The 13,343-nt window shown below is 49.7% G+C and overlaps 6 protein-coding genes across 6 annotated transcripts; 3 read left to right on the forward strand and 3 right to left on the reverse strand.

Moving 5' to 3' along the window:
* Positions 1 to 465: 465 nt before the first annotated feature.
* LTR84_000933 (uncharacterized protein) lies at positions 466 to 3,202 on the forward strand (the record flags this gene model as incomplete). Its single annotated transcript, XM_064844561.1, has 7 exons — positions 466 to 633; positions 696 to 796; positions 856 to 1,643; positions 1,698 to 2,040; positions 2,104 to 2,603; positions 2,664 to 2,885; positions 2,943 to 3,202. 7 exons carry the CDS (start codon positions 466 to 468, stop codon positions 3,200 to 3,202), a joined length of 2,382 nt encoding a protein of 793 aa, XP_064712421.1.
* Positions 3,203 to 3,447: 245 nt separating this feature from the next.
* On the reverse strand, positions 3,448 to 5,107 carry LTR84_000934 (uncharacterized protein; the record flags this gene model as incomplete). Its single annotated transcript, XM_064844562.1, has 2 exons — positions 3,448 to 4,692; positions 4,808 to 5,107. The coding sequence occupies 2 exons, from the start codon at positions 5,105 to 5,107 to the stop codon at positions 3,448 to 3,450; spliced, it is 1,545 nt and encodes a 514-aa protein (XP_064712422.1).
* A 1,036-nt stretch (positions 5,108 to 6,143) lies between these two features.
* LTR84_000935 (uncharacterized protein) lies at positions 6,144 to 7,884 on the forward strand (the record flags this gene model as incomplete). Its single annotated transcript, XM_064844563.1, has 5 exons — positions 6,144 to 6,489; positions 6,570 to 6,665; positions 6,731 to 6,831; positions 6,901 to 7,172; positions 7,242 to 7,884. The coding sequence occupies 5 exons, from the start codon at positions 6,144 to 6,146 to the stop codon at positions 7,882 to 7,884; spliced, it is 1,458 nt and encodes a 485-aa protein (XP_064712423.1).
* A 675-nt stretch (positions 7,885 to 8,559) lies between these two features.
* LTR84_000936 (uncharacterized protein) lies at positions 8,560 to 10,623 on the reverse strand (the record flags this gene model as incomplete). The annotated part of the gene is made up of 1 exon (XM_064844564.1): positions 8,560 to 10,623. The coding sequence occupies one exon, from the start codon at positions 10,621 to 10,623 to the stop codon at positions 8,560 to 8,562; it is 2,064 nt and encodes a 687-aa protein (XP_064712424.1).
* A 73-nt stretch (positions 10,624 to 10,696) lies between these two features.
* On the forward strand, positions 10,697 to 11,961 carry LTR84_000937 (uncharacterized protein; the record flags this gene model as incomplete). The annotated part of the gene is made up of 4 exons (XM_064844565.1): positions 10,697 to 10,861; positions 10,932 to 11,333; positions 11,431 to 11,847; positions 11,926 to 11,961. 4 exons carry the CDS (start codon positions 10,697 to 10,699, stop codon positions 11,959 to 11,961), a joined length of 1,020 nt encoding a protein of 339 aa, XP_064712425.1.
* Positions 11,962 to 12,414: 453 nt separating this feature from the next.
* On the reverse strand, positions 12,415 to 13,167 carry LTR84_000938 (uncharacterized protein; the record flags this gene model as incomplete). Its single annotated transcript, XM_064844566.1, has 1 exon — positions 12,415 to 13,167. One exon carries the CDS (start codon positions 13,165 to 13,167, stop codon positions 12,415 to 12,417), a length of 753 nt encoding a protein of 250 aa, XP_064712426.1.
* Positions 13,168 to 13,343: the final 176 nt, after the last annotated feature.

Here is a 13,343-nt window from a genome sequence, read left to right on the forward strand (position 1 = left end):
CTGAAAGCTGATTCAGATTTCCGCAGTTTCTTGGCCTGTCAGAACTCAGGAAATGTGCGAATATCATGCACCGAGAAGCGATCAGAAAACTTCCCGGTGACTCCCCGGTAGTGGAAGACCGGACAGTGATCAAACCTTGCACATGTGGGGAAGATACATAGTAGCCCTTATTGATCACATGGTCAAGTTTCGGCGGTAATAATGGACGTTTTTCTTGCCACGCCATTAATCTCGAACAGGGGAATAGCATGCTTTCTCTACACTCAAACTCTGAATTTCTAGTAGAGACTCATCCTATGTGCCTTCACAAACCTCGGCTTCCGTCTGCCAAGGTTATTTGCCAAGCCGAGTTACTCACCCAAGCGAGGAGCACCTAGGAGCCTCCTCTTCGTCGGTGTATATTGCTGTTCCGATTCACTACAGTTGAGTCTGGCACTTAGTGCAAGCAATGGTGTCCATGCGACTATGCGAAGCCAGGTGCAGAAATCGACTGGGCGAAGAGGAAACTCGGCACTGACCGATCACCAGGACCAGGCCCCTGGTAGGTCTGAGCTCTCTACGAACGATGAGCCTGAAAGTAAACGACGACGAGTTGCTCTTGCTTGTAATGTGTGCCGCGGACGGAAGTCTCGTGTAAGTTTCGCTTGCCCAGAAAGAGAAGTTACTATGTCAGGGCCTTACATATCATTTTCAAGTGTGATGGCAAGCGTCCTAGTTGCTCACTCTGCATTGAATTGGGCTTCGAGTGCCAGTACCAGCAAGGAGCTGGGTTTCAGAATGTCATCATCGGCAAAGAGTAAGCGTATACGAGGAGATCTGGTTTCAGCAGTAACAATTTGCTGATAATGGTTAAAGCTACCTGAGCTCGATTGAGTCTCGCTTGAGGCTGGTCGAAGGCCGCCTGTCCCGACTCGAAGGTGGCACCGAGGATACCAGTCGTGCAGTTACTCCGCTGGAAGCATCTTCGAATCCCAGAAAGCAGACCCAGACACAGTCGGAGATTGCAAGCTTGCAGCGAGAAGAGTTGGAAGCTACTGAGGTGGCAGAGGATTCAATCGATGCAATGGGCGTGGTCACTTTCGCCCAGGAAGAAGATTGCGCATTCTTTGGACCATCGTCAAACATTGCCCTTCTAAGACAAGTCTCTGCAGCCATAGCACACCTCAGTCATGAGTCGCAGCCATGGAGGCCGTCGCCAACAGAGGGAAATTCTGTAGCTGACATTGCAGGAAGCTTTTTGAATACAACCCGCCCATCCTCTCCTGCCCGAGCATCGTCTGAGACCACGAGGGGAAAACCTAACGTATTTGCTATTCCATCGGGTGAGAATTGTCGAAAATTATTGAATTGGTTCTTTGGGAATCCAAACTACATGTATCCTTATATTCATGTGTCAAGCTTCATGAGAACATTTGAAGCAGCTGAGAAGAATAAGTTTAAAGGAGTTCGGCGGATCTGGCTCGCACTCTTGAATATCATCTTTGCACTCGCCAGAGTGCATGCACGTCAGTCTACCGTGGCCTCTAAAGACCACCCTTCAGTTGAGCTGGGCCCAATCGCAGAATCACAGGTTTACTATCAGAGAGCGTCGGCTCTATTCAACGAGAACATGATTGGCAACACGGGAACCAGCATAGAGGTCGGTACGTTGGCTGACTACCTCGATTTCATCACCTACCATTGCTAAAGTCGAACAGTTCAATTCCTCCTGCTGATTGGATCTTATTTACAGTCGACTCAGAAGTCGACTCAAACGTGGAAGATGCATGGTCTAGCTGTCAGAGCCGCGTTCCAACTTGGCTTACACTCTCGGGATCTAGGCAGGCTATTTTCTCCTACCGAGCAGGAGGTCCGCAAGAGATCTTGGTTCGGTTGCATCATAAACGAGACACTTTTAAGTATGACATACGGGCGACCACCATCAATTCCAGAGAACTACATGCAGCTTGATTTGCCTGTAGCGTTTGCAGCCCTGGAAGGAGAACAAGACGGATCGGAGGCGGACGAGTCCTTAAGCATCAGCTTCTTTACAGGCACCATGTAAGTTTTTCCACGCCATCTGACCTCATCGAAGCCTCCGAAGAGCTTACCTTGCTACAATAGCACTATATACAAGGTATTACAAGAGATCATCGACACGCTGTATGGGCAAAATCTGGCTTGCTCCTTACCGACTAACGATGTGGATACCGTGTCCAAGGTCTACCAGATCGAGAACCGACTCTCTCTGTGGCAACAGCAACTACCTACTGAGATGAGACTGGTGGACGCCCGGGAAATTTTCGCTCAAGACTTGCCCATAGCAGATGGATCAGCAGAAAACCATTGGCGGCAATTACGATTACGATTTGTTCTAACATTGCGCTACATCAACATCCGTATTCTTCTCCATCGCCCAGTTATGGTCAAATTTCTGGAAGAGCTGCGGCATACAAGTACTGCTTCTCATCTGCCACTCTTGCTTCAGATTGGAACCGCGAATGTCCAGATTGCTGCGAAGTCCAGCATGGAACTAATATATTTAGTTAAAAACGCGCTTCGTTACGCCAATGGACGCTCACAATGGGGGCTCTTGGGGGCGTGGTGGTATTCTTTATATTACAGTGAGTCTTCACTTCCTGGCCAGATATTAGATCCTGGTTCGTGCTGATCGACCAATTTAGCGTTTAATGCAGCCTTGGTGATAGGTGCTTGCATCTTGATTCAAGTTGAACAAAAAGGGCTCGTGGCTCAAGCGAGTATTCGTTTCTCCGAGTCGACTGAGCAAATGAGCGAACACCTTGGGATGGCAATCGAGGTACTCAGAGACTTGGACGAAGACAATCGTATGGTTGCACGCTGTCGAGATTACCTTGAACAGTTTGTGCAGATCATTCGTAGCCTAGGTAAGCAACCTAGAGTCATCGATGTGCCTTATTTTCTAATGCTTTCATTTCCTTCAGCAATTGGGCATGAGCTTCTACCACAGCCTACCGATTGGCGTATGCCAGATCCACCGAATACTGGGGCGCCAGAGCTCTTACCTTATTACGATGACTACCATTTGCTCCAGACATCAATACTTGGCGGTGCAAACGTAGCTGGGCAAAACAACCATTCTCCATTTGGTATGGAAATGGGTCAATTCTTACTGGACAGCGATCTGAATGTATTGAACTATAATTCTTTTGCTTATAGTCGGGCCACAGCACCACACGATTGAATATATGGACTGAAATTGCGTGCATCCTAAGTTCCTTGGTCATCACGAAATTCGGTCTATTGGGCATGCCATCACAACTCCAGGACAACAGACGGGAACCCTTTGACAAAAACTCTTCATTTCGCATTAGAAATCTCGTGCCTTCTCTTACACTGCACAAAGAACTCAGATACTTCTGCGCCTCCAAGGTTGGTAACTTTCCATTCTTTATCGCCATCTGCCAACTGAAGCTGTAGCAAGTCAGATTAACACCATGGTGTCACCAGATCCCATTGGGGCAACAGTTTACTCACACTGAAATATCTCAACAACGATGGCACCGCCTTGTAAAGCTCCAACATCCCAATGTTCTTACCTATGCAGGTGTTCGGCCCTGCACCGAACATCAGCATTGCCTTGTTCATCAATTGGAGGCGACTAGGAGGTGCCAGGAGCCATCTGGACGGTCGAAACTCATCGGCATCTTCGCCAAATGTGGGTTTGTGACGGTGCATGATCCATGAGTTGCAGCTGACGATAGTGTTGCCCCGGATGTACTCTCCGAGGATATGTGCGCCTTCCGGTGGTGTAACACGCTCCATAAGCTGCATTCCTAAAGCTGGCCACAGCCGGAAGACCTCCTTTATCACAGCGTCAAGGAAAGGTAACTTCTGTGCCTCGGCAAAGGGAACAACGATCTCCTCCGCCAACCACTTCTGCGTGTTTATGGTGTTCGCTGGTGTGATAGGTGGAAAGTGTTCGTCTAGCTCGGCGAGAAGCTGCTCCATGGATGCAGGATGCTTGATAAGGAAGTACAGCGCCGCGGCCAATGTGGTCGACACTGTCCCACTGCCAGCATTTACCATAGAAAGTGTTAGGCCTAGAATGGCTTGATCGTCAATGATGTCTGGATGTTCGGCTTTAGCCTGGAGGAATTTGGTTAGTAACGGAACACGGCCATAATGCGATTTTTCGGCGTCTTTATGGTTGTTCTTATCAAAATTGCGTGACAGTTCTGTAACCTGCTGCTGAGCTATGGGCACGGTTGCGGTGACACTATTCCAGAGTCCTTTACGCCCCAGCCAGAGAAGGATCGGGTTTTTCTTGAGCATACCGTCCAGCCAGGGAGCATTATTGGTGACGGTGAAGTACTGCAGAAACTTGACCTGGGCCTGGATGACGCCGATATGATCGTAGCCAGCTTCCAGAAGGCCATAAGGTCGACCCTGAGTAAGACTGCTTACAACGTCAAGGGCGAAAAACCTACACCAATCTGCCAGGTCAAAAATACCTTTCTCGTTGTACTCGCCTGAGAACCTCGAATCGAGTTGAAGCAGCAGCGAGGCCAGTGCGTCTGTTACGTAGGGCTCATAGTGAACCAGAGTACTCAGCGCGAACGAGTTGGCCACCGTTCTTCGAAGTTTGCCGTGGTGGACTCGATCAGTTGTCGAGAAAATGTTTGCAACCACGTGGCCGCGACTGACGCCCTGGGCAACCCAGTAGAATGGGGACTGAATGTGCTGGTAAGCTTCCGCGACACAGGTGAACAATGCATACAATCAGATTGGAGTCGGGCCCATAAGCACAGGATACTTAATATTTCCAATGACAACTTGTTCAACTTACCTTTGAAAAATGCGTCATGTAGATGTCCTTGATCGCCTCGGGATCATTGAACACCAAGGTATTCGGTCCCACTCGGATGATTCGCCCGTATTTGGCCAGGTCCTGGAAATAAGTTCGGTGAGGGTATCGTAGACGCTGCCAAATCCGCCAGAAATTTGTGAAAGATGCCAGGAAAGGGCCATTGTACTTGTTGAGGCCTTTCTGGTACCTGGCACTGATGCCCCATGCACATATTGCTACCGCTGCAAGAACCGACCATTCCCACCAAGGTATATGTAAGATAGTATCTCGAGTGAGCATGTTGATGTGTTGCAAGGGCAAAGTATGTGAGCCGGCAGCAGTGGTTGAATAATGTACTGCTTTGCTCACTTTAGATTACGAGGTCAGGACAACATTGCAACGTGGTTTGAATTCGAGATACCCTTCCGTCGAGCATTGGTTGAACGAACTGTCACTGAAACCAGGACCACATGAGCTCGTTCAAGAACTGAAATGCATGAGACGACAGTTCCGTAGCTACAGTCCACCCTGATGCCCGCGGCATGGATTGTCCGGATGGCATTCTACCAGGACCAGCTGGTGCTTGCGGTTTGTGGGCGGCTGTTTGATGCAAATCCCAGTTATTAGCGCTTTCGGGGCCTCGCCGGCAATGTCTTTTCGGGGCCTCGCCGGCAACCGCAGAGCTACACATAGACGGCACACAAACAAAGGCCTCTCGATCCCCGAGCCGACATCTATTCTTCGGAAATGCACTATAACTCACTCTCGGACCGCTCGATTGGTTAGGGTGTGTTCTTGGCAAGTATTTCAATTGTCCTATCCGTCTAACCCCCGTCTGGCGACACCGACCTCTTATGACAGAGCTCGCTGCTGGCTCCTCACTCAGCTGTGCTAACTGTTGACTTGCAGACTTTCCTCGGTTAGGCGGAGCAGTCTCCGGAACCGAAAGCTGTACCCGGGCTTGTGGTGATTTTACGTGGTGCCCACAATCAAGGGTTTTCCGCTCACAAAACTGACGACACAGTAACCAGTGTGACGGTATTGCATCCAGAAAAAGAAGAGTCTGGGTCCAGAAAGACCCCGGATCTGCCCCGCGAGAGGACGTGGACACGGATTGCGGAGGCTAGTCTGGGATAAGGGCATATAAAGGGGAGGACGCTTAGACTCCGCTCATATACAGGTCTGAGCCAGCATCTACTTTTTCCCTGGGACAAAGCGATCACCCATTTTCGAAGCCCGTAAACCCGAAGAAGTGTACATTCTCGTCCCAAGATATTCGCATTCATTGCGCCACCCAGCTGTTCCTATGGACGATAAAAGAGCTGACGAAGACACGATGGACGTCAAGTTCCCAAAGGTCGTTGATGAGGTGGAGGATGACGCTCACGTTGCAGCGGTCATGGTTGCTGAGCGAGAGAGAGAGAAAAAGCTAATCCGGAAAATTGACCTTCAGCTTCTTCCGATTCTCTTCCTCATGCTCATCGCCGCCTTTCTTGATCGAATCAACATCGGAAACGCTCGACTCTTCGGCCTGGAAAGCGACCTTAGCATGCAAGGGGATCAGTTCAACATTGCACTCTTCGTTTTTTTCATCCCGTACATATTGTGCGAGCTTCCGGCCAACATTCTGTTGAAGAATCTCAAGCCTTACATCTGGCTCAGCACTATGATGATAGGGTTTGGTAAGTGACATATCCCTTAATGCCCTCCCCGTCATCTGTGGTACAGCGTATAATTTGCTGATCGCTCAACGGGCACCTAGGTATCCTCACAATCTGCCAAGGTCTGACTCGAAGCTTTGGCGGACTTGTGGCTTGTCGGTTCTTCATTGGTGCTTTCGAGGCTGGCTTCTTTCCAGGTAAGTACACGACGGAGCAGGAGCAGGAGAGAGTGAACAGAATGAGATCTGACCCAGTCGTTTAGGCTCTTTGTACTTGATCTCCATGTACTACAGGCGATACCAAGTTCAAACTCGCTTGACATTCTATTGGTCGGCTGGTGTATATGCAGGAGGATTTAGTGGGGTACGTTAATTCGTTCGGTGCCATGCAATGCCAAACCGCTGGAGGCTAACCTCTGCTGTTATCCCTCAGCTACTTGCCTATGGCATCGGCCACATGGACGGGGTTGGCGGTTACCGGGCCTGGAGATGGATATTTCTCATTGAAGGCGCTGTCACGGTTTTCATCGGCGTCATGGCCTTTTTCATCATTCCAGACTGGCCAGAGACGGCGAAATTCCTCAAGCCAGAGGAGAGAACCTTGCTGCTATCCACGCTACACGAGGACTCTGGACCAGCGGTCATGAATCGTCTCGACAAGAAGGCCATGAAGCGAGCTTTCTCTGACTGGAAGATCTACCTCGGGTAAGTGACATCCCTCGAGCGTGGTCTCTCTTACAAGCCAAATTGCTGAAAAGGTACGGCCATTTCCAGATTCTTTATGTCGCTGGCATGGTCAGCCGCAGCATACTCGCTTGCACTGTTTACTCCAACTTTGCTAAATGGGTTTGGATGGTCACCCCTGCGCACCCAGCTCATGACAATCCCCGTTTTTGTGGTTGGAGGTACCCTGTCCATCGTCATTGCTATGCTCTCAGACTTCATGAAGCACCGCTTCTGGTTCATCATCGCAATGTATCTCGGAACTCTTCTCGCCATTGTCATCATGTTCACAGGTGCAAGAGTCACCATCGGAGTCCGATATATGGCGATCTTCTTCCTGGGCACCTGCAGCCCTACCGGGACATCCCTGGCCGTGGGCTGGATTAACAACAACATGGGCGGTCACTACAAGAGATCAATTGGCGTTGCAATTCAGGTCGGCTTCGCGAATCTCGGCGGAATCATCGCCAGTAACATCTTTATCAAGCGTGAAGCTCCTTTTTTCAAAACGGCGTTCTCGGTTCTGATCGGCATCATCTGTATGGGCATTTGTATCGCAATCATATTCGTCCTCTTGCTTATTCGCGAGAACCGGAAACGTGAGCGCGGAGAAAGGGATCATCGCCTGCAGCTGCCCGAAGATGAGCGTGGAAATCTCGGCGACGATCATCCCACCTTCCGTATGGTTTACTAATGGTGCAGCTGACGGGTTGATTGTGCTTTCTCAGGCTTCTTGTTATTGTGGATCTAACGAGTCCTCAGTGGCCAGAATTTATAGAACTCGAACAACCGAGGAGCACATAATGACAGAGCTAGGCTGCCAGCAATAGTATAACACAAATCATTGAGTATGAATGATTCCGTCACATGGGTGACTTGAATCCTGTAGTCATTCATGCTCCACCTTTTCCTCTCCTCTTTCGCTATTTTCACCCGTTCTCTAAACGCGCAACGGGACAAGCTTGCATATGGTAAGTTACACAGCTGCCTTCGATACTTCCATGGCGTTAGTATCGTGACCGTCCGGACATCGACTGAAATATGTGCGCACATGTCATGGTTTGAGTATTCTCTAAATTACTTTGACTAGTTAGAGTCCAAGAAGGTGGCGTTATTGAGTGAATAGCTACTTTATCAATGAGGATAGCGCGAACATAGATAGGGGTAACGTAGCTCTTGATTTTATAGTGTTTCAAGGTCTAAGGGAGTGCAGTGGCTACTTGGGCTCCCCAAGTCTGGTTTCACTGACCCAAGAATGTACGCAGACAAGACACTAATTATACAGTCTAGAGAATCTGAAGGAAGAATTTTCTTCTGTTTCACTGCTTACTAGCAGTTTTCCATTTTGAATATCGTCGTAAAGAGTTGCTCAAGACCTGGACGTGCTCTCAAGAACGTTGAATGTCAACAAAGATCCTTTAACAGGGCCTGTCGAAATGGCGTGCCAACCCATGTTGTTGGTCTGATGAACCCGGCGCGTGTTGTTGGTGTAGATATCGCTGCCGCGGATGACCAGTTGCAGACGTTCACCAGCGTTAAATCGTGTTGCCGATGGCCAAATCTCAACCTCTATCGGAACAGCTAGGCCAGGAGTCAAAGGTTCCTGCTTCGCATGAATATGCCACGGCCGGTCCGGAGTCGACCTAGTGGAATCAAGCGCTCGATGAGAGGAGCGAAGCCAGCCAAGGGCCACGGGACCTTGAGACAGAGCATTTTGAAAATGAAACGTTATCAGATTGCCGTCAGCATCCGTCTTCCTGAGCGCGACAAAAACGTCGGCTTCCTCGGCCTCCTCAGTGGTGATATATAGTTTCAAACCCATAGAGCCCACAATGTCAGTCTGGGAATCGAACACATGTTCGAACACCACAGATTGTCCTTCCCTGGTGGAAAGATAGCGTGCAGTTCCTTGATTCAAAGGCGTCTCACGCTTCAATGTTCCATCAGTGGCATCAAGATAGAAAGACACCAGTGTGCGGTTCAAAAGCGGCCATGTAGATGAAGTCATGTCAAGCCCAGTATTCAAGCCAGTCCGTAATTCCCAATTCACCAAAGGCCAAGAATCGGTCTCATTGCCTATTCCCTTAACGTACTGGTCAAAAAAGGCACGCAGGCGCTCAAAGGTCGTTGGATTGTGGTACCACGCCCACTTTTTGCGCCCGTGGATTTCAAGATGTTTGTGTTTTGATGAGATGGCTTCGAACGCATCGATTGTACCCCGAGTATGTAGTCCTTGGTCTGCCCAGCTAGCGATTATGTACGCCGGAACCTCAATCTTGGATAGGTCAGGACGCTTTGATGCCCAATACTCGTCATCCAGGGGATGTTCCATACCCATCTCCCTCATAGCCTCGACATTGGAGATGGAATACTTCAGTCGCTCGTACTGCCACTCCTCCACGAATTCTGATTCCGGAATTCCGCCATGAAAAATCAGCTCTCGGTACGGATCAGTCAGGCCCTCACAGGGTTGAATAGCCGCGAGGTGTTTCGGCTGGAGTGAGGCCGCCCACCACTGGATGATGGCGAGGTAGGAAACGCCTGTCATCCCTACCTTGCCACTGCTCCAGGGTTGAGTCCCCGCCCACTCTATCACATCACACACGTCCCGAGCCTCGCGTTCGCCCCAGCAGCTCGCAAAGTCCCCCTCGGACCACCACATACCGCGCGGATTAACGGTGATACATGCGTAGCCAGCCTTGCACCACCTCAGTCCGTCCGCAGACTCGAAACCCGTGTATGTATTCAACCAGGCCAGATCAACACCACAGCCGTACTTGCCACTGTCGTCTGGAATCATGCTGTATTCCTTCCCAGCGTCCAAGTGCTTACCGTAAGGACCCCATGATAGCACCACGGGCACGTTGACAATATCCTTGGGCCGAATCAAGTCGATGTACATTTTTACGCCGTCTCGCAAGGTCACAGCGATGTCACGCTCCACCTGCAGATCGCCATCCACTTTGAGACTGTATTTTGGTGGTGCTACACCAGCCTCAGCTGGGGATACGCCCTTTTGCAACAGCAGACCGTTTGGTCCTTTGAAAATATTCGGCCTCATCCCTTCTGCCCCCTTGATGTTTGATGTTGCGAAATTTGTGTTGAGTTTAATGCCCTTCCTTGTCTTATACGCATACCAAACACAATCCACCATCGTCGTGCAAAGTATCAAGACGCGTGTTCCGATTTCGGGCAGTAGCCGGAACATGAACTGCTGATGGCGAGGGTCCGATGTGATCGGGCTTTGTCCACCATTGCCCGGGTAGTGGTCGGGTCGTATTGTGTATTGATCTTTTCGTACCAATCCTTGTGCGGCGAGCGGCACATCCGGGACGACCTGCGTAGCGGCAAAAGCAATGTTTACGAGCTTTGAGGAGGATCCATTGATATTGTCATTTTTATTGTGCACATAATTGCTCACCTGGACGCTCATCACAATGGAGTCTGCTTGACATGGTCTTGTAGAGACCCTCAACTCTGGTTTTATTTGTCACTCCCCTGCCGGCATGGTACTTCCGCAACACACCGCTGCTTGGGTGTTTAACAAACAGGATGGAATTCAACGTCTAGACCGTGTAGATGATTTGCGCCTCCCAGTACTCAGAGAAGACGAAGTATTAGTCAAAATTCATGCGGCTTCTCTGAACTATCGCGACTTGGCGATCGCCAAGGTAACAATCCCTTTTCCCTACCTGCCTAAGCATTCTACTCGACTCGACTGATGCCGGGTGATGTTTCTAGGGAGGTCCAAGATTGGTGGTGGGCAAGAAAGATCTCATTCCTGGCTCAGATGGGTCGGGGGTGATTGAGGCTGTAGGACCCAGAGTGGCTACGCTCAGCGTGGGAGACCATGTTTGCGCACATCTGACGTACGGGCTGTCAGAAACAGAACCTCCTCAATTTCATGATATCTGCAATGGCCTGGGTCAGAAGATTGACGGGACCCTATGTCAATTCGGTATTTTTCATGAGTCATCACTGGTGAGGATACCAGAAAATCTCAACTTTCTAGAGGCGGCCACGTTGGCGTGTTCAGGCTTGACAGCCTGGAATGCCTTGTTCGGCCTCAAGGGCAAAGAACCCAAGCATGGTGACACTGTCGTGGTCCAAGGCACTGGCGGCGTTTCAATCGCTGCTCTACAGGTACGTTAGTCCGATTAGTTCTCTCCAGAATCGCGAGGTTTATCCAGGTCAACAACAAATAGCGCACAAGAAATCTGACAACCCCGACCCTGCTTAGTTCTCCCTTGCGGCCGGTGCTGTTGTGATTGCCACCACTAGCAGCCAGGAAAAGGCGGATAAGTTGAAGTCTCTGGGAGCCCATCATGTAATCAATTACAAAGAAATATCTGGCTGGGGTACGGCCGCCAAATCCTTGACAGTGGATGGCAAAGGTGCTCATATCGTCGTGGATGTTGGCGGGGCGGCTACACTTTCAGAGTCTTTGAAGGCGATTCGGGTCGATGGGGTGATTGCTGTGACTGGAATTCTTGGAGCCGCGGCGAATGTTCCGACACTGTTGGACTGCAAATACTCTTGCTGCATCGTTCGTGGATTCTTCCTGGGATCGAGGAAGCAGTTTGGTGATATGAATAGATTCATTGAGCGGCACGATATTAAGCCTGTGCTGGACCAGAGAATATTTGATATGGCTTCGGTAAAGGAAGCGTATGCTTATATGACGGAACAAAAACACTTCTCGAAGATTGGAATTCGGATGTGCTGACATTAGCAGAAGGTGGTCGCTTTCTACTTGGAATCCAAATGGTAGAAGCCCAGGCATCTATAGTTAGTTGGGTTGATGTTGTGGGAGTAAACCATCATTGTCAATGTTATTAGTGAAGAACATGAAATTTAGTTGAAACTCGTGGCTGCTTCTGCTGAGTCTCAGCAAAATGTCTGCCTGAGACTTCCCTAGTTAATGAGGTACTTTGGTAAGTACCTAAGGTGTCAATCGATCCATCGCCCGAGGCCCAAGGCTCGAAGCACCCCATATTTGTAAGTGTATAGTGGTGTCAGCCCTTCCAGCCATCAATTTTAGGCATAGTGACTAGGCTCCTTAGCCGCTATTGATCACTTGGGAACATGTTCCTACATAATCCCGGGAGTCTCTTCCATCAGTGTATAGCTAGCCACTTGAACTTCCAAACCCATGGTGGCTGAAATGAAATCCTAGGCAATTTATTTACTGATATCCGATGGTCATTTGTGTTTTAGACAAATTTCACGGCTTCGTCACCGCCACAAGAAGGAAGTAAGGCCTATGAGCCTCTCCTTTCTCCTCCAACTTAGGCCTCAGATCCAACCCTTCCCACGCTTCCTTGAAAGCCCTCAAGACAAAGCCGGCATCTATCAAATAAGTGAGATAAGTATCAACTGTCCGATGATATTTCCGGACACCGGGCGCCAACCAATTTGTCACTCTCAAACCCTCGTCCCAGTATTGATTCAGAGGCCAATAAACTCGGCCATCTTCACCCATCTTCCAAAAGGCATCAAACGGCGCACTGGCGACGGGGTGCTCGATGGAGAACACGAATTTGCCGCCAGACACCAAACTTTTGAAGACCTGGCCCAGCAGTCTTTTCAACGGCTCGTTTGGGAGGTAGTGGAGTGCTAGCGAGCTGTAGGCAAGGTTATACTGGAGTTCACTGAGCGTTACTTCCTCGAGATTCCTGCAAGAGTAAGTGATGATTCCTTCTCCGATGCCTGCCTTCTGCGTCTCGTCTCGGGCCCGGCGTAGCATGTTTTCCGAAAGATCAATCCCAAGCACCGTCTGAGCATGTCCCTCCTGAACAGCCCATCGAGCAAACCAGCCAAACCCACAACCCAAGTCCAGAATATGCTGGTCTTTGACATCTCCGACCAACCCACGCAATGTAGGCCACTCTGGAGCACCATCCAAGCCATGCACTGAGCGTGGAAGTCGCGAGTATTCAGTGAAGAACTCGGCTGTATCGTAGATATTCTGTGCCATCTCGCTTTCGTGATGAAAGACGTTGTTGGAAATTCCAAGGAGAGTCGTAATTTGAGTGGAAAGATAAAAAGGAAAGGAACTACCCCATGATCCTTGAGAGTCTATCTCATGCCTTTATCTCTTCTCGCCAGGTCCAAAGCACGACATCACCAAAGCCTATGCAGCAATCATGGAAT

This window comes from Exophiala bonariae (assembly GCF_035927105.1).
Source record: "Exophiala bonariae strain CCFEE 5792 chromosome Unknown scaffold_1, whole genome shotgun sequence".
Lineage (NCBI taxonomy): Eukaryota > Fungi > Ascomycota > Eurotiomycetes > Chaetothyriales > Herpotrichiellaceae > Exophiala > Exophiala bonariae.